We start from the raw sequence: 22792 nt of genomic DNA, 5'->3' as shown, positions 1-22792 counted from the left end.
GAAGGCACCATCAGCGACTTGATCCCCTACGCTTACTTCCTGGAGCGTGCCGTGCGTAGAGTGGTGGATGAAGCTGTGGAGGAGCGGGAACAGGAACAGCTACGGCAGGAGGAGTCGTGGGACCAATTTTCCTCAACACCTGCGGCACCACAGAGGGGGGAGGAGGAGGAAGAAGAGGAGTCGTGTGGGGAAGGAGAGGAGTCAGACTCGGATGATTATGAGGAAGGTGTTTCTGTGGAGGAGGAAGAGGCGGCAGAAGAACAACCGCAGCAGCCGTCACAGGGGGCTTCTGCTGCTCCACGTTCCCGTGCTATTGTCCGTGGCTGGGGGGAAGAAGAGGAGTTGTGTGACGTCACTGTGCAAGAGCAAAAGGAGATGGAGAGTACGTCTGGATCCGACTTTGTGCAGATGGCCTCTTTCATGTTGTCCAGCCTGTTGAGGGACCCCCGTATCAAAAAACTCAAGGGGAATGACCTGTACTGGGTGGCCACTCTACTAGACCCTCGGTACAGGCACAAAGTGGCAGACCTGTTACCAACTCCACACAAGGCGGAAAGGATGCTGCACTTGCAGAACAAGCTGTCAATGATGTTTTACAATGCATTTAAGGGTGATGTGACAGTACAACGCAATAAAGGTACCACTGGCAGTATTCCTCCTCCTCCTCACCAGTCCACGCAAGCAAGGACAGGCCGCTCCAGCGATCTCGGGGTGATGTCGGACATGCGGACATTCTTTAGTCCAACGCCTCGCAGTAGCCCTTCGGGATCCACCCTCCACCAACGCCTGGTCCGGCAGGTAGCCGACTACCTGGCCTTAAAGAGACTCTGTAACAATTTTTTCAGCCTTGGTTCTTCTATCCTATGAGTTCCTATGCCTGTTCTAATGTGCTGGGGCTTACTGCAGCTCTTCCTAATTACACTGTCTCTGTAATAAATCAATGTATCTTTCCTCTGTCCTGTTTGTCGGGCTAAGGCTTTGATTGTGTGGAATGTGCAGGGCTGCTTGTGATTGGTAGAAGCGATACACACCCTCTGCAGGCCCCCTGCATACTCACACACTATGCTTAGCTGAGCCTATTAGAAGCTGGTTAGTTTGTTTGTAAACATTGCCTAAAACTGTTAATTACAAGCCAGGATTGCAGCAGAGAGTGGCAGAAACAGCACAGAGGGGCACAGGAGAAAATAAGGAATAGAATGGTATGCTTTTTAGTGTAAGAATATTAGAGTACAGATTCTCTTTAAGTGTGGATGTACACACTGCGACTGCGAGCAGCGAGGATGAACCCTTGCTCTACTGGTTGCGCATGCTTGACCTGTGTCCAGAGCTGTCCCAATTTGCCATACAACTTTTCTCTTGCCCTGCCGCAAGCGTCCTGTCAGAAAGGACCTTCAGTGCAGCTGGAGGCATTGTCACTGAGAAGAGAAGTCACCTAAGTCATGACAGTGTTCAGTACCTGACTTTTATTAAAATGAACAAGGCATGGATCCCTGAGGGCTATTGCACGACCGAAGACTAAGTCAGTCCCCACAGACAGCATCTCTGCCTGCAGGCCGTTTGACTGCCTTCTCCGCCGCCACCACCACCAGGGTCCAGAACTCTAGGCGGATTCCAGAATTTTTAAGGCCGCTGCTAGCAGTCGGCTGCTATACTAATTTTTCTTGGGCATGCACATGCCTGCCTAATTTTTATGGCTGAACTGCAGGCGGCTGCAACAATAAACAAAAGGCATGTACATGTGCCCATCCCCCTTCGTGATCATTACCTTGCCGCGGTGAAGGGGCTTGCGTATCACAATGAAGCAATGACCGCCGGCTATATGAGTGTCTCGGGTAGGGGTGGCACACCAAAGATAATAATGTCGTTGTTTCATTGTGGTCAGACCAAATTTGATCAGCTGGACAGTCACTGTTCTGTCATTCAGCTACATCAGCCGGGCGAGCATATGGGCTGAAAAGCCACCATCACCTGCACTCTCGTCATGGTGCGCACCAGTCCAACACGGCCGTCACTACACAAACGGCTGTTTGCAGTCACTGCATACCTATCACTGCATCTGTGACTGCACATTATACCTGGCAGTCAGTGCATAACTTGCACTTGAACGGATACAGTTTCAAACAATTTAAAAATGCAACCATCTAAAGTTTCAAACAATTTAAAAATACAACCATCTAAAGTTCCAAACAATTTAAAAATACAACCATCTACATTTTCAAACAATTTAAAAAAAAATGCCAACAAAAATTGCCCTCCGTAAAACATTCTTGGCAAATGCTTTCGACTTGGTTTGTCTTCCGCTGGCTCAAGGGTCCATCTGACCACAGATGCCTGGTCTGCAAAGCATGGTCAGGGCAGCTACAGCATGGGTCTCAGCAGGCTCCCACTTCGGGCCGGAATCCAACCTTCATTCCCCGCGGTGACAATGGCAGACTTTCCCTCCATAATGGATTTTCGCCGGAGACCAACCTGGTGAATCGCAGTGAAGGCACCATCTGACTTGCCCTCCATAACGGATTCCCGTTAAAGGATTTAAAGTTGATTCATTACAATTAGGGCCTCAAAAGGTCCTCCTGAGTCCTGTATTGTTATTTTTGGTCACTACCTCGGGGCGGGCGTGCATGCCTGCCTGCCTGCTGCCCTCCTTGCCTGGATGTGTGGTGGTAGCCGTTGATCAGGCTCCAACTCCGGAACGCAATACAACCATCTAAAGTTTCAAACAACTTAAAAATACAACCATCTAAAGTTTCAAACAATTTAAAAATACAACCATCTACATTTTCAAACAATTAAAAAAAAATGCCAACAAAACTTGCCCTCCGTAAAACATACTTGGCAAATGCTTTCGACTTGGTTTGTCTTCCACTGGCTCAAGGGTCCATCTGACCACAGATGCCTGGTCTGCAAAGCACGGTCAGGGCAGCTACAGCATGGGTCTCAGCAGGCTCCTACTTCGGGCTGGAATCCAACCTTCATTCCCCGCGGTGACAATGGCAGACTTGCCCTCCATAACGGATTCCCGTTAAAGGATTTAGGTTGATTCATTACAATTAGGGCCTCAAAGTCCTGTATTGCATGCCTGCCTGCTGCCCTCCTTGGATGTGCAGTGGTAGTCGTTGCTCAGGCTCCACACCGGATTCCATACCTCATTCCCCGGCCATTACCCGGGGTCACAAATGGCAGACTTGCCCGCCTCCATATGATTCTCGTGAAAGGAATGTGGTGTCATCTTTGCCCGCCATAACTGGTTCTCGTTAAAGGATTTTAAGTACATTCATTTCAAATACACAGCAGGGCCTCGAAAGTCTTTCTCCTGTATTGTTATTTTTGGTCACTACCTCGGGGCGGGCGTGCATGCCTGCCTGCTGCCCTCCTTGGATGTGTAGCGTTGCTCAGGCTCCACACCGGATTCCATCCCTCATTCCCCGGCCTTTAACCGGGGTCACAATGTCAGACTTGCCCGCCTCCATAGGATTCTCATTGTAGCGGTACTGAACAAGTACACAGCAAGTACAAAATGTAATTTAAAAACAAAACATAAGCTTTTTAACAGTGCCATGGAAAGTTGAGAAGGAAGTCATACATTACCTGACATCACTGAGTGAAGAAGAGCAATCTCCCCATGTTGCACAGTAGTCCAGCACGGCCGTCACAACACACAACAAACAGCTATTTGCGGTGCGTTACACAGTGAGTTTGGTGTGTCAGTGTGAAGCAGTACTCTAATTACACTCCCTGATTGATGTATACACATGCAAGATGTTTTAAAGCACGTTAGGCCTGCAATTTAGCATTCAATGTGATTTCTGCCCTTAAAACGCTGCTTTGCGTCACATCCAGATTTTTCCCTGGGACTTTTGGCATGTATTCCACTCCGCCATGCCCCCCTCCAGGTGTTAGACACCTTGAAACATCTTTTCCATCACTTTTGTGGCCAGCATAATTTTTTCTATTTTTTAAAGTTCGCCTCCCAATTGAAGTCTATTGCGGTTCGTGAACTTTTCTGCGAACCGAACCTTCCGCGGAAGTTCGCAAACCCGGTTCGCGAACCTAAAATCAGAGGTTCGGCCCATCTCTAATCGTGAGATCAAAGCTCTTCTCCATGTTGTGTATGCGTCTCAGTGTTGCGAGATGCCCATTTAGCTCTAATTGAGCAACACGCACACACCCAGGGCAACAGTAAACACCCTCAATCTGCTGATCAAAGCATGCATACATGTTGCAGGATGTACACTGTACTCTGTGTGGAGGTGGTGTTGGATTTCCAAGTCAAGTCCTTGCTTTGGAGATAGTTGTGCCCAAGAGGCGTGCACAGGGGATTATTTCAACTTCTGAACCATTGATGCAGATTGGAGGTGGGAGGGCGGGGGTGTGTTTCCTAAAGTCAACGACCCCCTCAACGTTTTTTGTGGTGTTGAGAACCAGGCCATTCTCTCTGCACCAGTGGCAGATTCTATCTGGTAGTGGTACTCCTGCTCTTCATTTTTGGTAATGATGCCCACTATGGTGGTGTCGTCAGCGAACTTGATCACTTTGACAGAGTCTGATGTGGATCTGCAGTTGTTTGTGTACAGGAAGAATAAAAACGGCTACAGTACACATCCTTGAGGGGCCCCCGTGTTGGTGATCGTTGGTTTTCAGAGGATAGCGCCTAGTTTAACGGCCTGAGATCTGTTACTGAGGAAGTCTGTGATCCACAGGTACAGGGTAGGATGGACCTCGAGCGTGGCAAGCTTCTTCTGAAGTATTTGGGGACTGATGGTGTTAAATGCGGAGCTAAAGTCAAGAAGGAGGATACTGGCGTATGAGTCACACTGGAACTTTGCCTATCTGGAGCGATTTGGTGGAGACAGAGGAGAGAACAGGAGAGAGCTGCTGTGCACATGATTTCAGGCAGGATGGCGACACTTCGTCTGGGCCTGGGGCTTTTCAAGCATTTATGCTTAATAGGTGCTGCAGAACATTCGTCCTTATTCACAGCCAGAGAGGGTAGATTTGGATACCAGACATCTGAGGCAGAGGAGGGGGCAGGTGGCCCTGGCGGCCCTGTGGGTGCCTCCTGGTTATCAAATCTGCATCAAATCTGCAGCAGAAGTCTCTGAGGCTCTCTGCGAGCTCAGTGTTAGGAGTTGCATGCTGGGGGGGGGGGGGGGGGGCTTGTAGTTAGTGGCAGCCTTATGCACCTTCCAAACAGCTTGAGAGTCTTTCTAGGAGAGGTTCTGCTTCAGTTTTTCTGCATAGCTCTTTTTGGCCGCTCTCAGTTCCCTGTTCAGGATGTTTTTTGCTCTCCTATATTCTTACTGGTTGCCGGATTTATGCGCTTTTTCCTTGCTCCTTCATAGTTGTCGTAGTTTATTGGAGAACCACGGTTTATCGTTCGGGTACAGTCTGAGGGTTTTCATTGGTAAATAGTGATCCTCGCAGAAACTGATGTACGAGGACACATTGTCCGTCCACTCATCTAGGTTCGCCTATACCAAGCCCTTCCAGTCTGTGCAATCAAAGCAGGCTTGAAGTTGTAGTTTAGCATCCTCTGACCATATCTTGGTGGACTTCAAGAGCGGTTTCGCAGTTTCTAGGTGTCTCTTGTAACTGGGAATCAAGTGGACGAGGCAGTGATCAGATGAGCCTAGTGCCGCCCATGGGGTCGCCTTGTACGCATCTTTCAGGACTGTATAGCAGTGCTCGAGTGTGTTAGTGTTCCTGGTGGAGCAGGTGACATGCTGATGGAAGCGTGGTAGGTCTTAACGGAAGTTGACCTTGTTGAAGTCCCCTGTAATAATGAACAGCGAGTCAGGGAGAGCTGTCTCCAACTGTGTGATTGTGTTGCTGAGATCACGCAGGGCAGTTTTAGCCTCGGCATCTGGTGGAATATGTACGCCAACCCAGGACATAGGAGATCTCCCTGGGCGATTAAATTTGCCTGCAGTTTACACACACCTACAGTTAGGATTCCTCCTGTGACGTGTTCTGTCCATTGCAAGTGGAGCTGCAAATGGACATTTCTGGTTTGTCAGTTTGCATTCGGTTGTGCATTCACAGTGAGTCACTTTGTCATTTGCAATTGCTCTGCAGTTATGGACAGCTCAGAATACTGTCATTATTCCACTAATGGTTTGCTGGAGCTGAGCTGCAGCCAGAGAGCCATGGATTTCCTGCATGCATGTTCTTGCATAGTACTGCATGCAATTGTTATGATGGTCTTTCAGCTAGCAAATGGTGTTCAAGCCAGCACAGGATTGAGTGATTACCATTCAGCTGTGTGGAGATTTGCATACTTGCATCCATTGGCTGATGCCAGTATAAAGGCCTACCTCTCCTGCTAGGCCCAGACCCGTCATAGTCTCAGCTCTGTCTAAGCTGTTACTGGGTCCCTTGATATTGTAAAATATATTCCTTGCCTTAGTTCAGTAATCCTGTGGAGCTACGTTATATATTTCCCACGGGGACATATATACGTACTCCTTCTAGTATAGAGATTCTGTATTGCCTAGTCTTGTTCGCTGTATTGCTCCTGATCCTAGCCAGTGTTCCTTGCTTATGTTATATATCGGTTCATCGCCGATATATACATATGTTAGTCAGTCGTTTGTAGTTTCATTGATAGCTGTAAATTGTAATACGCTAGGAAATCATATCTATTGTATATTTGTCTATGTATTACATTTGCCTGCCTTTTTGATTCTGCTATTTCCTGACTATTCTGTCCTGTCCTTGAGAGGTAGCCATTGCTGCGGTTGCTATTGGTTACCTCACTCTTGTCTTTGTGAATGCTTGCTGTCACTGAGATAGTGACTAGATTAGCAAGCATTCATTCGGTCAGCCTCTGTCCTCCTAGCCCTGTCCTTGCAGGTAGCCATTGCTGCGGTTGCTATTGGTTACCTCACTCTTGTCCTTGTGAATGCTTGCTGTCACTGAGATAGTGACTAGATTAGCAAGCATTCATTCTGTCAGCCTCTGTCCTCCCAGCCCTGTCCTTGCAGGTAGCCATTGCTGCGGTTGCAATTGGCTACCTCACTCCAGTCTGTCTAGCAGTGCTGCTCGGATACCCCTTTTCAAAATCCGGATCCGATTCGGATCCGGATACCCCGCTATCCGATCCGGGTCGGATATCCGAATTCAAAATTTTCCGATCCGAATCCGATTCGGATATCCGACCCTAGTATCCGATCGGATTCGGATATCCGTGTTTAATCCCGGAAGTGGCCTTTAAATTGCTTTAAAAAGGTTTTTTAGGGTATATGAGGCATGTAGCATCATAATTTTGAAAATGGAAACACTGATGATGTGGGGAGTGGACTTAAAATCCCCCCCCCCCCCAAAAAAATGGCTGTCAATCAACATCAGAGTGGTGTCAGGAAGCAGTCGTACTGACGCAGTTGGGGCCTCCCCACAACTCGGACAGCAGACACCTCCAAAAAAAATTACACAGCTATTGTGTTTAGATAGTTGACCATGGCACTGTTGTAGGTACCACGGCACAGTAAAAAATTAGGAGAGGTTCCAGGAAGCGGTCGGTCGTACTGCCGCAGTTGGGGCCCCACAACTCGGACAGCACAGACACCTCCAAAAAAATTACACAGCTATTGTGTTTACATAGTTGACCATGGCACTGTTGTAGGTACCACGGCACAGTAAAAAATTAGGAGAGGTTCCAGGAAGCGGTCGGTCGTACTGCCACAGTTGGGGCCCCACAACTCGGACAGCACAGACACCTCCAAAAAATTACACAGCTATTGTGTTTACATATTTGACCATGGCACTGTTGTAGGTACCACGGCACAGTAAAAAATTAGGAGAGGTTCCAGGAAGCGGTCGTACTGACGCAGTTGGGGCCTCCCCACAACTCGCACAGCACAGACACCTCCAAAAAAATTACACAGCTATTGTGTTTACATAGTTGACCATGGCAGGTACCACGGCACAGTTCAAAAAATAAGAACCTGGCTTCATGAAGATGGAGTCAGGAGGTTGTGGTGGTAAAGGGTGGTTAAGCAGGCATAGTGATAACCACTCAGCCACTTCATTTCCCCCTCTTGCCAACAACAGGGGCCAGGAACTCACCAATTGCCCAAGCCTCGTTCATCTTTAAAAAAGTCAGTCTGTCCACAGACTGGCCTGACAGACAAGAGCGCTTCTCAGTGACCATGCCACCGGCCGCACTGAAGCACCTTTCCGACATAACGCTGGAAGGCGGGCAGGACAGCACTTCCAGGGCGTATTGCGCCAGCTCGCCCCAGATATCCAGGTGCTTCACCCAGTACTCCAAGGGGTCCACAGGGGTGTCGGTGTCAAGCCCGCTATAGGACCCCATATAGTCGGCCACCATCCGGGTCAGGTGCTGGTTCTGGCTTTGAGAGCCGGATGCTGCTGCAGGCACCTCCTCTGTAGGCAGCGGTACTGGTGTGGCATAGAGCGCCTTTGTCAGAGACAGCAGGTTTGTTGGGCGCCTGCTGATGCTGGATGCAGGCACCTGCTGCTGTGCTGGCTGGACTGAGACAGCAGGGGGGGTGGGAGTCCGGGGGAAGGCTTCCTCCAAGCGCCGAACCAGAATCCGCTGCAAGTCCCTGATTCGGCGCACAGGGTCTCCTCCTACAGGCAGGAACTGAGCCAGCTTCCCCTTCAGCCGTGGGTCCAGCATCAGGGTGATCCAGATGTCCTCCCGAGCACTCATCTCCTTCACCCTTGGGTCTTTGCGCAGGCACTGCAGCATGTGCACTGCCATGGGGAAGAGGGCTGCCATCTCTGCTGACCTATCATCTTCTGCACCGCTGACAGTGCTGTCGTCCTCCTCTGATTCCGGAGCCTCATCTTGCTCTCTCCACCCCCGCACTACTGCAGCTGCACTCCGCTGTGCCCCCTCCTCTTCAAGGTCAGGGACCTCCAACTCCTCCAAGTCCTCCTCCAACTCCTCCGAATCCTCCTCCTGCTGCACAGAGGTGGACTGTGAAGTGTGCTGCTGCTGCTCCTGCTGCTGGATCAAGGCTTCCTCTCCCACTTCCAGCAGAGCATCGAGGGCCTTGTCCAGCATGCACACAATGGTCAACCACTCACACAGCGACGCATGGTCCCGGCTGACCATGTTGGTGGCCTCCAGGAAGGGTGCCAGCACAAAGCACACCAGCTGCATTTTTCCCCACTCAGCAGGGCGGATGATGTCTGGGAGGTGGGTGGTGCCGGTCCCCAACAAGTTGGCATCCATGGTGGCTCTGGCCAGGTACAGGTTGACAGCCCGCCTCTGTTCAACCAGACGTTCCAACATCGCCAGGGTGGAATTCCAGCGTGTTGGAACGTCTATAATGAGGCGGTGCTGTGGGAGGTTCAGCTCCATCTGCACGGCTGTAAGAGTCGCTGTGGCACCACCCGAGCGGCGAAAATGACCCACCGTTTTCCTTGCCGCTCCCAAAAGAGTGTCCATCCCCTGGTAGGTGTGCAGGAATTTCTGCACCACTAGGTTCAGGACGTGGGCCAGACAGGGGATGTGGGTGAGGTTTCCCCGCTGGATGGCGGCAACCAAGTTTGCACCATTGTCGGCCACCACCTCTCCGACTCTGAGGCCTCTGGGGGTCAGCCAACTCCTCTCTTGCTCTCGGAGCTTGGCCAAGACGTGGTCTGCCGTCAGCTTGTTCTTGCCCACCGTGACCATCTGCAGCAGCGCTTGGCAGTGGTGGGCCTTCACGCTGCTGCTGAGGCGGGGTTGTTTGGCGGCGGATGGAACCGGATCAGAGCTGGAAGCTGCTGCACTTCCCCTGACCCTGCTGCGGGGTGGCACCACCCACCGGGGTGATGATGCTGCTGTCTCCTCTTCACCCCCTTCCACCAAACTGACCCAGTGCGCGGTGAAGGACAAATAGCGGCCTGTCCCGAACCGGCTGCTCCATGAGTCCATTGTCACATGGACGCGCGCACCAAGCGCATGATCCAGCCCACGCTCCACGTTGGCCTTTACAAAGCAGTGCAGTGCTGGGATGGCCTTGCGTGCGAAGTAGTGCCGGCTGGGGATTGGCCAATCCGGCGCTGCGCACTGCAGGAGCGCACGCATCCGGCTCCCCTCCTGCACAAACGAGTACGGGAGGAGCTGGGAGGACATGGCCCGTGTAAGCAAGCCGTTCAGCTGGCGTATGCGACGGCTGCCGGGAGGCTGAGCCCTGACCACAAAAGAGTCACTCAGCAGGGTCTGGTGGTGGGGGCGTTTTAGGCTTGCACGGGAAGCTGAGGAGGGAACAGAGGAGACCACTGAGGAGGACTGGCTGCCTGAACAGGCCTCAGTGTCAGCAGGAGTGGCAAAGCTGGTTATAGTGCTCTGACCTCTGCAAGGGCCAGCGCCAGCTTCCTTCAGCAGCTTGAATTCCTGATGCTCAGGTTTGTGCTTATTGCCCAGATGGTTGATGAAGCTGGAGGTGCCATAACTGGAGGGGTGAGACCCTCTGCTCAGCTTCACATGGCATAATTTGCACGTTACAAATTTGCTATCCAGTGAGGGCAGATGGAAAAACTGCCATATTGGGGATTGGAGTTTTCCCTTACGTGGCTCAGAACGGGATGCTGCTGTGGATTTTCTCCCGGTGGTGGTTGGGGCCTGGGGTTGAGTGGTGCGGCTGGTGGTAGTCGTGCCACTGACAGATGGAGCAGCAGCCTGCGGGTCACGTATTCCATGCCCACTGCTGCTCCTGCCAATCCCTGCAATGCTCAACCTGCGTGCCATACACACTGACTCCTCCTCCTCAGAGTCAGAGCTGACATGCCCCTCCGGTCGCTGGTAGTCCGGGTCCTTCACCTCATCATCAAACTCCCCTTCGTAAAACTGCTGGGATGATGAGCCCGCCTCAAACTCCTCTTCTGCTGACACATCATGGACGGGCTCCCCCCAACAATTACTGTCAGCATCTCAGACTCTTCTGTAAAGCCAATTTTGCTCTAGGGCTAGGGCTGGTGGTGGTGGCCTCACTGTCACTGGCTTGCTCCTCGTCATGCGCCATCTGCTGCATCACAGACACGGCGTCCTTCTCCTCCAATCTGCGCCGCTGACCCTTCTTGAAAATTGACGCAACACGCTGCTGCGTCTCTGCAGCGTGACTGCCAGTGGGTAGCGGCGGAATGACTGATGCGGCAGAACTGCTGCCAGAGGCCGCAATGTTGCTCACTCTCCTTCTGGCCTTGCCCCTCCCCCGTCTCACACTGCCAGTGCCAGACATAGTACAAGACTCACTGTCACTGATGAGTCGACGTCACAGATGATGTGTGTGGGGTACTTGGTGCACTTTTATTATTGGCGGCGGGCTTGGAAATGATCAGCAGATTGACAGACAGGAGTACAACAACTCAACACACTGACACTGCTCACTCAGCAGCAGCACAGCAGCAATAATCTGTAGTACTAGCACTGTCTGCAACTACACAATATAAAACCACAGTAGCAGTAGTAATAGCAGCCCAGCCAGCAGCAAGGAGCCTGGAGTGTGTGCACACAGACACAGCACACACAAAGACACAGGACCTAGTAGCAGGCACAGGCAGCTGCTGCAGCTGAAAGACTGACTGACAAGACTGACTGACACTAACAAATTACACAGACTAGCTAAGCTAACTACAACACAGTAAAACAGTAAAACCAGAAGGTGTTTTAGTGTTAAAACGCTGGGTTATCACTGGGATAATGTACTTGCTTCAGCCAAACACACTGGACAAACTATCTCAGTGGCAGTCACAAAGCAAGGACGAGATTCTTAACATGCCCCCCTCCTTATATACAGGAGGGACTGGCCAAGGTTCCCCTCTGTGATTGGGTGCTTGGGCTTAGGCTGGGAGCACTCTGATTGGCTGAATGACGTCATGGACATCATGTCCATGGTTACAGTACCCGGATTCGGATATCCGATCGGTATCCGCGGATATCCGGGTTATGCGACCAACTATCCGCATAGAGCTATCCGGATTTCCGTCCAGCTATCCGGAATCCGGATCCGATCGGATAGGCCTAAAAAGTTCAGATATCCGAGTCTATTCGGATATCCGGTATCCTGATGAGCAGCACTGCTGTCTAGTATCTGTCTGAATGTTTGCTACTGCAAGGGCAGCGCAACATCGCACTGCACTGCCATTGCGTCTTATCAGAAGCCCAGAGCTGCAGTTGCTCTGGGCAGCCTGTGTAGCCTCTTACATAATTCAGCTCTAGCCTTGCTGTGCTGGATAGTCAGAAAGAATGACCCCCCAGCATAACACCTTTACAGTTACTTCCAGCTAATATAAAACAAAATATCCGGATCTATGACACTTTGATTACATAGAGGGATGTGAGAAAAAATATGGACTATATATTGTCCTTAATGACTTTTCTGGACCATCCTGGCTTTAAACAGGGTGTCATGCAGAGGGTCTATCTGAAATTGAAGGCGGGAGGTATAGCTCAGTTGGGTGATTTGCTGGGGTCACATGAGTTGCTCTTACCCTCTGAAAAACCTGTGAATATGAAAAACTTATCTGAGTCACACTCCTTTTATTACAATCAAGTTAACAGTTTTGTAATTAGCCTTGTGGGGAGAGATGTGATAGTCAAATCAAATCCTCATTTTGAAGATTTACTATCCAATCTCAAAGGAAAGCAGTCTTTGTCCTGACTATACTTTTTTTTTTTTTTTTTTGAGAGAGATACTAAACGACAGTGCAAAGACTGTTTCCATCATTTACAAAAAACGGGCAGATCTGGTGTGTATATCCAGGGATGTTTCCTTCGATGCTGCAAAGATAAGATGGGTGGCTGTACGGACAGCAGTGATCAGGGAGGACTGGCGGGAGATGTTTCTTAAAACACTTTACATACAGTAGCTTATATCCATATAAAGGACTTTAGAAACATGGTGACACTGTCCCTTCTGTATTATGACCCAAATGCAGAGACCCAATTCCTGTTCTTAATCACATGTTGTGGCATTCAATGTTTTTGGAGTGAAGCGATCACTCTACTTAATTCGCTACAAAAAGCCCAGAGGAAAGTTGATCTTCTACTTTGCTTATTCCATAACTTGGGCTTCACAGAGGACGGTTGTGCCCCTCGATCACTAAGTGGGACCACCTGTTTTTGCTGGCGTTAAAGAAAGCAGTAATGAAAAAATGGCTGGAACCTTTCCCTCCTTATACCAGAGATGTTCTTGATCTTCTTAAACATTTACTTAAGTTGGAAAGACTTAATATAGAAAGACACAAAACTAAAACAGTACAAAGGTTTTTTTAATACTTGGCAGACTTTTATTGAAAAGTGTTATACTAGAGAACAAATTATACAGGTTACGAAACCATTTGAGGATACTGAATGGTACTTGAAGGCCAAAATTGGGGGGTACTTTGGTCTCTAAGAAATATAGTGTTAAGAAGAGGAGGGATAAGATGGGATATGGGCAGGGGTCCAGGATTGGGGAAGGGGTCCAGGATTAGGGGGTTGGGTGTAGGAAATCAGATTATCACTTGGCTGTGTTTGTTTTAGAAATTATTAATATCTGGCCACATTGTGGGCCATCTAGATCAACTTGTCTAAACAGATCAGACAATGTAGTGATTCCTTGTCCTTGATGGGACATGGTTGATCTGGTCTGAGGTCTGAGCACTTTGAAAAGAGGTGGGCCCCCCATGTCTCCTCCTTGCATACCAGGGATTGACTCGCATTATGTTTGGTCTGACAAGGCAGTGGATATGTTCTATTGTTTTATAATGGTTTTGCTATTCTCCATTTTGACCACTGGCTGATTAGATTTGATTGTAAAAGAAATGATGTTTGTGCAATGTGAAGTGATAATTGAATTATTGCTGTACAATGTTATTTTGATTATCATACACAAGTGCAGCATCAATAAAAAGATATTTTAAAAAAACAGGACATTAGCCTGCACCCTCACATATAACAGTTGATTCAGAGAGAGCACGTACTCATGCCCACAACCGCATGCAGCATTGACCGCAGCTCCATGCATGCACACTTGCCGCTTGACACAGACACAGCCCAATGACGCAGGTCCCAGGTATTTTATTAGGTAGGATTCAAATATAGCAATTTATTATACAATTTTAGCTATTAGATAATTTTGAGCCTTTTTATTGATAGTAGTGAGATGGTTGCTGACTGATAAAACCTGAACATCAATGATAAAGCCTGCTACACACCATGCAATTTTAATTTCAGATAGTATTGGAGCAAGTGATTAGATCGAAATTCAGATGTGACATCAGTCGCATATAGAAGAACACAAGCGTACACACGTATGCAATTTTTCTTAAATTCCAATCAGATTTCTGATCATTTTTCCTTTTGGATATTGATAAAAAAAAATGAACTAAAAAAACAACGACAAGAAATGATAGCCAGTATTTGAAGTATGATCTGAAGAGAAAATCACATTGGGCTTGATTCACAAAAGAGTGCTAACTGTTAGCACGGCCGTTTTGGAGCGAATTTTCGCATTGCATGTGATCACGATTTTTTGCACGAAACGATAACGTTTTCGTGCGAAAACGTGAATTTTCCCGCGAAATCGATATCGTTTACGTGTGAAAATTCGCGTTTTTGCAAAAATTCGCGCGAAAACGGCCGTGCTAACAGTTAGCACTCTTTTGTGAATCAAGCCCATTGTGTGTGTCAGGCCTAAGACAGGGTTTTCAGCATGCTAGAGCCCAATTATTTGAAAATGTCCAATTTACATGAGCAAAAGAATGGAGAGATAAGACAAGGGGAGCCCCTCCTGTTGAAGCACGTCTGAAAAAGAACCTATGGGTCATTTTACACTTAATACGTTGGTATACATAGCATGCGTTGATACATATTTTTTTTTTCCACCAAAGCAGTGCATTGTGAAAAAGCTTTAAGTTGCGCGTATAGTGGGAACTGAGCCATAGGAAAACATGGACATTACTTTCAAAATCTGTTGCTCTCAGTTATAACTGAAAAACAACTAATTAAGTGTAAAAGGACCATGAGGTCCCTCAAATATACCATGTAATGTAATACATACAGCTGATAAAACGAGCTCTGACCCACCCAAGGATTACATTTTGTCATAGTCTCTTTATATAAAGTTTGTATGATTGGCTGCAGAGCCGATTCTCTCATAAAGCAAGGTGAAACACTTGCATCAGGCGCAGAGATTACAGGGGCAGCGTGTTTGTACTGTGTCTTTACACTTACAGCATGCAGTCAGAGTAGGCGGTGCCGGTACTAGACTTTTTGCTGCCTGAGGCAAACTTGTGATGATGCGCCCCCCACTCCTACACGATTTGGAATGATCGCACAGCACCCGACAATTTACTCAATTAATGTTCTCACATGACATGTTGCAGCTCAACACAATAGCACATTGTCTGGCTGTGAGTCTCGTTCTCTTCCTACTCTGACTACATGCTGTTAGTGTAAACACAGTACAAAAATACTGACCCTGTAATCTCTGCTGCCTGATGCAAATGTTTCACCTTGCCTCATGAGAGAATCGGTACTGAGAGTAGGAGGAGAAGTGAGAGGAGAGTGAGTGAGGTGAAGAGTTTATCATTGGGGAAAAGCATTTTTGTGCTGTGTAAGGAGTATAAAAGTGAGTGAGGAGGGGGGTGCAGGAGAACAGCAGTGTTTCATTTGACTTGCACAGCAGAAGGGAAGAGTTGGCACTGCTGTCCTGAGGAGGAATGGAGAGAGAAGCAGTTTGTTTGCCACAGACTCGCAACCAGCCAGGCAGTGTGTTGTGTTGAGCTGCAGCACGTCATGTCTCTAGTTGTTGCATATGCTCCCTTGCTGACTGAGAACATTAAGGGCTCTTTCACACTAAGACGTTGCGTTTGATGCAACGTTAAGGTCGCATAACGTGCCCCTAATGCAACGCATGTTAGCTTTGACGGTGGACATTACATTCAACTGTGTTATGCATCTCTTGACTAGTGTTGGGCGAACAGTGTTCGCCACTGTTCGGGTTCTGCAGAACAGCACCCTGTTCGAGTGATGTTCGAGTTCGGCCGAACACCTGATGGTGTTCGGCCTTTTAGTTCGGGTTCGCCCGAACTGCTCAATGCCCGGCCGGACAGGGCCCCTGTTCGGGCGAACAGGGCCCTGTTCGGCCGAATACGGCCCTCCTATGGGGTCGCAGGCATAAGGGGGGAGCATGCCCCGATCGCGGGGGGGGGGGGGGTGGGTCGGAAATTCCCCCCACCCCCTCCGCTAGCGCTCCCCCCTCTGCCCGCTTCCCCATAAAAAAGTTTGCGTAAAGTTAAATAGTACCGATGGTGGCTGCTGCGGTGGCTGGCTGGCAGTGGTGTGAGCGAGGAGGAGGAGTCCGAGTAGGACGCGTTGAGGCCGGGCAGCGGGCGGTTCAGCGGTAGTACCCTTGTGGTACTTCCGCCCTTTCTCTGACCTCACGTCCTCTACGTGATGACGCATACGAGGGTACGCGTGACGCGTACCCTCGTATGCGTCATCACGTAGAGGACGTGAGGTCAGAGAAAGGGTGGAAGTACCACAAGGGTACTACTGCTGAACCGCCCGCTGCCCGGCCTCAACGCGTCCTACTCGGACTCCTCCTCCTCACTCACACCACTGCCAGGCCAGCCAGCCACTGCAGCAGCCACCACCGGTACTATTTAACTTTACGCAAACTTTTTTATGGGGAAGCGGGCAGAGGGGGGAGCGCTAGCGGAGGGGGTGGGGGGAATTTACGACCCCCCCCCCCCACGATCGGGGCATGCTCCCCCCTTATGCCTGCGACCCCATAGGGGGGCCGTATTGCGGCATATTCGGGTCCCCATTGACTTGCATTGAGTTCGGGGTTCGGGCCGAACATGCCAAACATCTGGCCCATGTTCGGCCTGTTCGGCCCGAACATCCAGGTGTTCGCCCAACACTACTCTTGACGCGTACTTTTTGATGCATACGGATCGAACGAAAACGGCGCATGCGGCACATTTGAAAAAAAAACAAAACAACATTACTGAGCATGTGCAAACAGTCTAACACAGCCAAATACGAGGATAACTCACAGCATGCTGCACTTTCATTTAAAGGGAACTAGAGAGGATGCAATATACATACCTGGGGCTTCCTCCAGCCCCATACGCACGGATCGCTCCCACGTCGCACTCCTCCGCTGCCTGCATCAGCCGCCACCGGGTCCCGTCATTGCCGCGAGTCGGCAAGTCGGCCGGCGGACGCGGCCAATTCTCCGCATCACAGGGTGCTCTCCCCATACAGATACGCATGTGGCTGTTAACTGCGCAGCCGCATGCGTACATGTATGGAGGGAGCCCCTGTGATGCGGACAATTGGCCGCGTCCGCCGGAAGTGACGGGTCCGGTACCGGCGGATCCAGGAAGCTGAGGATGGCGGCGTGGGAGCGATTCAGGCTTATGGGGCTGGAAGAAGCCCCGGTATGTATAAAATCTGTTTCTTTTTTCACCCCCCGTTCCTCTCTGGTTCCCTTTAACGTGCAGCGTTACACTCCAACGCAACGTGGGCACTGTGAACAACCTATTGATTTATCATTGCTGTGAGTTGGGCTGCATTACAGGCTGCTGAAACGTGGGACTTTAACGTCCCACTGTGAAAGCAGCCTAAATGAAGCAGAGTAAATTGTTAGGTGCTGTGTGATCATTTCAAGTGAGCCTCAGGCAGCAAAAAGTCTACAACCATCCCTTATTTTAAATGACAAGTTACATAAGTTAGAAGGACGCCACCACACGTAGTTTTAAAAAAGGGCAGCTCTCAAATATGTAGCAAATACAATAATATTATAATAATAATATGTTTGAAATAATGTGTGTTTTTCATAGCAACCAGATTTACAGTATATTCTAGTTGTTGCATCCTAGACAAATGCCTGTTTGCTAAAAGGATCATCAACAGTTTTTTTTATTTATTTTTATCTTGTAGTGTAAATGGCAACTGAAATACACAAAGCTGCATAGTGAGTTTGCTTTGCTTTTTTTCCTATCAGGATGCTAAACGCTCCCACTTACAGCTCGCCCCTCTTTCACCCTCTGACCTCGGTGCAGACATTGTGGACAGCTGGCCAAGGCCGCTGCAAAGCTTCGCTGCACTGCAGAGCCTCGCCGGGACGGCCTGCATCTTCCTGCGACACAGCATCGCTATCACACAGATCGTATGTATGAGAATCATATCTTGGGGATCAGAGCTTCAATGGGTTTAGAAAACAGCTCTGGCTTTTTGAGGTTCTCCACTTAAAGAGAACCAGAGATGAAGCACCCTCTTGTATTTTACCTTATAAATCAGTGGGAACATGACAGTAAACACCTAATCTGCTCTTTGTTTCATTGTTCTCTGTTTAATCTGACTGTTATCACCCCTGATAATAATCCCTGACTGAGCACTTTGTCTAGCTTTGCTACAGAAAGATTATAGCTGAGTCTGTCTTCTCTGGTGTCTTTTCAAGCCCAAGCCTGCCCCCTTGTGGCTCTGCTATAATGACTCAGCTATAATTATTCCCTGCAAAGCCAGACTGAATGCTCAGTCCGGGATTCTTATCACAGCTGATAACAGACACTTTTAGCAGTGAGGATGAAACAGAGAGCATGGTAAGTGTTTTCTGTAATGTTCTTACTGATATATATGGTAAAATACACAAGGGTGCTTCGTCTCTGGTTCCCTTTAAAACTGCTTTTTATGCTTTTACTCATTACTCACTAAAATAAATAAATTAAATATATTGTACTGTAAACCAAGAACAAACATATAGTGACTAATATTTTAGTGTAATAGAATGCTTCATTAAAAAAAAATCATCAAAAGTATGTTATAAAAATGTCCCTATTAAGTAAGTTTTGGACATAAATGTATGTTAATAAATTCACTCAAACCAACCTCCGATCACAGGTAGTAGCAGAATGTGAAGCCTACTCACAGCCAGGGCCGGATTTCTGGCAAGGCCACATAGGCCATGGCCTAGGGCACCAGAAATGTAGGGGCGGCTCAGTGAGGGGCAGTAAAGCTGTTTTATGCAGCCATCCCTATCTACAAAGACAGCTTTATCCTTTGAACTCTCTGTCCTGTACTTGTGCCGTCCCTGCACGACCTGTAAGCTCTATCCTGCAGGTACACATCATCCTAACTCTCATGGTGACACAATCGGTCCATCATTAATGAGATGGCAAACATAACATAAAAGTTCTTAAGGAAAACATAACTAATAATCTATACACGTATTACTAAAATAGTTATTGTCTGTGACATCCAATGATGGAAAGTAAGTAGAATTCTCATTGGGGTACACAGAGATAACAACCATACAGACGGTATAGTTGGCCTTGGGCGGTAAAAAGTACAAATCCGGCCCTGCTCACAGCAGAAGAAGGGAACAGCTCACTGGTCGATCTGATAATCATCCAATCTTTATTTATCAAACTGCGAACAAACAAACAACAACAACAACAACTGAGAGTTCATGCATATCAGAGTGAAAGTGCCTGTTTCCACTTTTCATTGCATAGGAAATGGATGCATGATGGAGAAATCTGCATCAGAAAAATTGTGTTTAGTGAAAACAGGCCCATAGGTATTAATTGGAGTTTTTCTGCATCCAGAATCTGCTTGTAGTTGAAACAGGCCCAAAGTAAGACTTACTGTACACATAAAAAAAGTGTCCAGTCCTGTCAGTTGTTGACAGTTGGCATCAGTTTTGCACGTGTTTCTATGGCTGTGTTCACACAAAAATCTGTACATTTTTGGTCCAGTCTTTTGTATGTGTTTCTATGGGTGTGTTCACATATAAAAGGTGTATATTTGTGGTCCTGTCAGGCAACACTGATGCAAAACTGACAGGACAGGACAGTAATGGACTGGACTGGAATTCTACACCTTTTATGTGTGAACCAAGCCTAAAGCCTGGTACACACATTTAATTATGATTGGCCAATCACTAATCAATCTTACCACCTCCATGTTGTATGAGAGTTAGACTTCACAATCTGCTCATAGTATTCAATATGTGTTGCCCTCATACTACATGAAGGTGGTAAAATTGGTCAGTAATTGGCCAATCAAAATTGAAAGTGTGTCCCAGGCTTTACTTTTTAACCTGGTACACACATCCAGTTTTGATTGCCCAACAATTGGCCAATTTTACCACCTCCTTGTAGAATGAGGGCCAACAATTTTCAATACAATAAACAAATTGTGTAGGTCAGCTCTCATACTACATAAAAGTAGTAAAATTGAGCAATTAAAATTGGATGTGTGTATCAGGATTTGAGGTGCATACACACATCCAATTTTGATTAGCCAATCATTGCCCAAATGTATCATTTTCATGCAGTATGAAAACTTACCTACACAATCTGTTCTTAACCAGCTCGGGACCAGCCATAGTTAAAACTATGCTGCAGCCTGATGTGGCATAGTTTTAACACTGCCCAATCCCCTGCACGTAGTGGTGTAGCAATACGGAATGAAGAGGTTGCGACCTCACTGGGGCTCCTGGATCATAGAGGCCCACTATGGGCCCTCTATCCATCAAATTAGCATTACATTGGTGCTTTGCTGGTAATTAACACCTCTATATGTGCATTGAATAGTAGTAATCCTTAACAAACTGTTCTCTACTCTGATTACACCTCTCGGACAGCTGCTCTTGGAAAGTTTTGGGGCTCCATTAAATACAGTAGTTGGGGTCCCATGTAAAACTCACGCTGGGGCCCCAAGCTCCTTTGTTACACCACTGCTTGCACGGGACACAAAAGCACGTCCCGGCAGGCACAGAACTCAGGTGTCTAAAAATAGCTGAGCTCCGTAACTCCGTTTTCATTGACTCCTGACCTGACTGTAATTGGCTCACAGTGATCAGGAAGTGCAAAAAAAAGGCTATAAATGGACCAGAGCCCTTGGTCCAAAACCAGTTAAGGTGCACATCCAATTTTGATTGGCCAATCATTGTCAATTTTACCACCTCCAAATAGTATGAGGGCTAACACACTTTGAATACTACAAAGAGGCTGTGCAAGCAAGCTCGCATACTATGTGGAAGTGATAAAATTGGCCAATCCTTGGCCAATCAAAATTGGATGTGTGTACCAGGCTTTAGTATTCAAAATGTGTTAGCCCTCATACTACATGGAGATGATAAAGTTAGTCAGGGATTGGCCAAACAAAATTGGATGTGTGTATGCCCCCTAAAGACTGGTAAGCACTTTCAATTATGATTGGCCAATCACTGACCAATTTTATCACCTCCAGGGTTTACCTACACAATCTGCTCATAGTAGTCATTATCTGTTGACCCTCATAGTAAATGGAGGTGGTAAAATTAGTGAGTGATTGGCCAATCATAATTGAAAGCGTTTACAAGGCTTTAGTGGCCAACACCTGATATATGATAGGTGAGCTCCACCTCCTAATAGGTGCCTCGCTTCATTTAAAAAGACAGGTGCAAAATAGACAAAATATACACATTTACTGTATATTAAAAAGGTTTCTTAAAGAGGAGCTGTTAGGTATAAGGTCTCGGAGAAAAAAACACATATATCAGTAGCTAAAGATTGGCTGTACTTACATTACATATGCGTTTCACTGTCCACGTTTGGATTTCACAGAATTTTTATATAGTATTTGCAGAGAATGATGCTCTTGACAGCTCATGGCAGGTTCCATGTTTGTCTGTCTCCTATGAAGCCAAATGTGTCGTCATGTCCTCCCTGCTTCCTGATGATTCAACTCAGAAAAAAGACAACACTACTGTGCAGTGAATATTAATTAGCCATGTGGCTAGGAACAATAGCGGACTCATGCAGTATACTCTGCCCTGAGATTTTTCAGTGCTGTGAGCTGGACTGGGTTACAAGCTGTTGTAACATGAACCTGTAACTTCTCACTAGCAGCAGAGGGGAGGACCCAAGGTGGGAAGAAGCAGCCCCAGAATGCTTTGCAGTATGGTATGCGGCCTCTCGGCCTCTTAAGAGCTTGGGAATAACATACTTGCTGTTCAGCACACATCAAAAGTAAGAGAGATTTTTAACTTCAGTATTGCCTTTTTGGCTTCCTTCTAAACTGTTTAACACAGGAGAATAGAGGTTTAAATTAGCTTTTGCAGCCTGACAGTTGCTCTTTAATACAGTGTTTCTCAACATCACAATATCATGTACCCTTTATGAAAGATGGTGTTTACAAAGAGTCTGCATTGTGAATAACATCATCCCATATACCCCCTGACATACACACACACACACACACACACACACACACACACACACACACAAACATATATATATATATATTCCCTTTAATTGTTAGGAATAGTTAATATTTGTGTATAAACGCTTTTCAAACATTCCTTCATGCTCTTAATTAACTAAAATTCATATTGGGGTTTATTTATACATAATTATTTTTTTAAAACTCACTGTTCTAGATTTGCTATGACAAGTTCAGGTACCCCATGGAAACAACCCAAGTACTCCCAGGGGTACGTGCACCACCTGTTGAGAAGCTAGGTCCTAATACCGACACACAATATAAAAAATATATATGTATTAGGCAGTGACAGAGAAACCAAAATACAGCGCTGTTTATACAGTACTACCCATAATTATTCCTACCCCTGGCAAATTTTGACTTAAAGTTACTTTTATTCAACCAGCAAGTAATTTTTTGACAGGAAATTACATAGGTGCCTCCCAAAAGATAATAAAACGATATACAAAAGGTATTAATGTGTGAAAAAACAAACATTTCTCAGCTTTTATTTACATTTTAGTAAAAAATGTCCAGCCCAAAATTATTCATACATAGTTACATAATTACATAGTTATTTTGGTTGAAAAAAGA

The 22792-nt window shown here is 47.3% G+C and overlaps 1 protein-coding gene across 4 annotated transcripts in view; it reads left to right on the top strand.

Annotated features, from left to right (window-relative positions):
* The window catches only part of LOC137533954 (calcium-binding protein 2-like), a 619507-nt gene that overhangs the window by 112010 nt on the left and 484705 nt on the right, over positions 1 to 22792 (top strand). For 3 of the 4 annotated variants that reach the window (XM_068255279.1, XM_068255278.1, XM_068255277.1), the window contains exon 2: positions 17955 to 18119. The exons of the other annotated variant lie outside the window; for it this stretch is intronic. In XM_068255279.1, coding sequence (XP_068111380.1) covers positions 17956 to 18119 — 164 coding nt within the window. In that variant the 5' untranslated portion in view covers position 17955. The remainder of the gene's footprint in view (positions 1 to 17954; positions 18120 to 22792) is intronic. 4 annotated transcript variants of the gene reach the window in all.

The sequence above is a fragment of the Hyperolius riggenbachi genome, chromosome 10 (genome assembly GCF_040937935.1).
Source record: "Hyperolius riggenbachi isolate aHypRig1 chromosome 10, aHypRig1.pri, whole genome shotgun sequence".
NCBI classification, from domain to species: domain Eukaryota; kingdom Metazoa; phylum Chordata; class Amphibia; order Anura; family Hyperoliidae; genus Hyperolius; species Hyperolius riggenbachi.
This window is presented reverse-complemented; position numbering and strand designations above follow the sequence as displayed.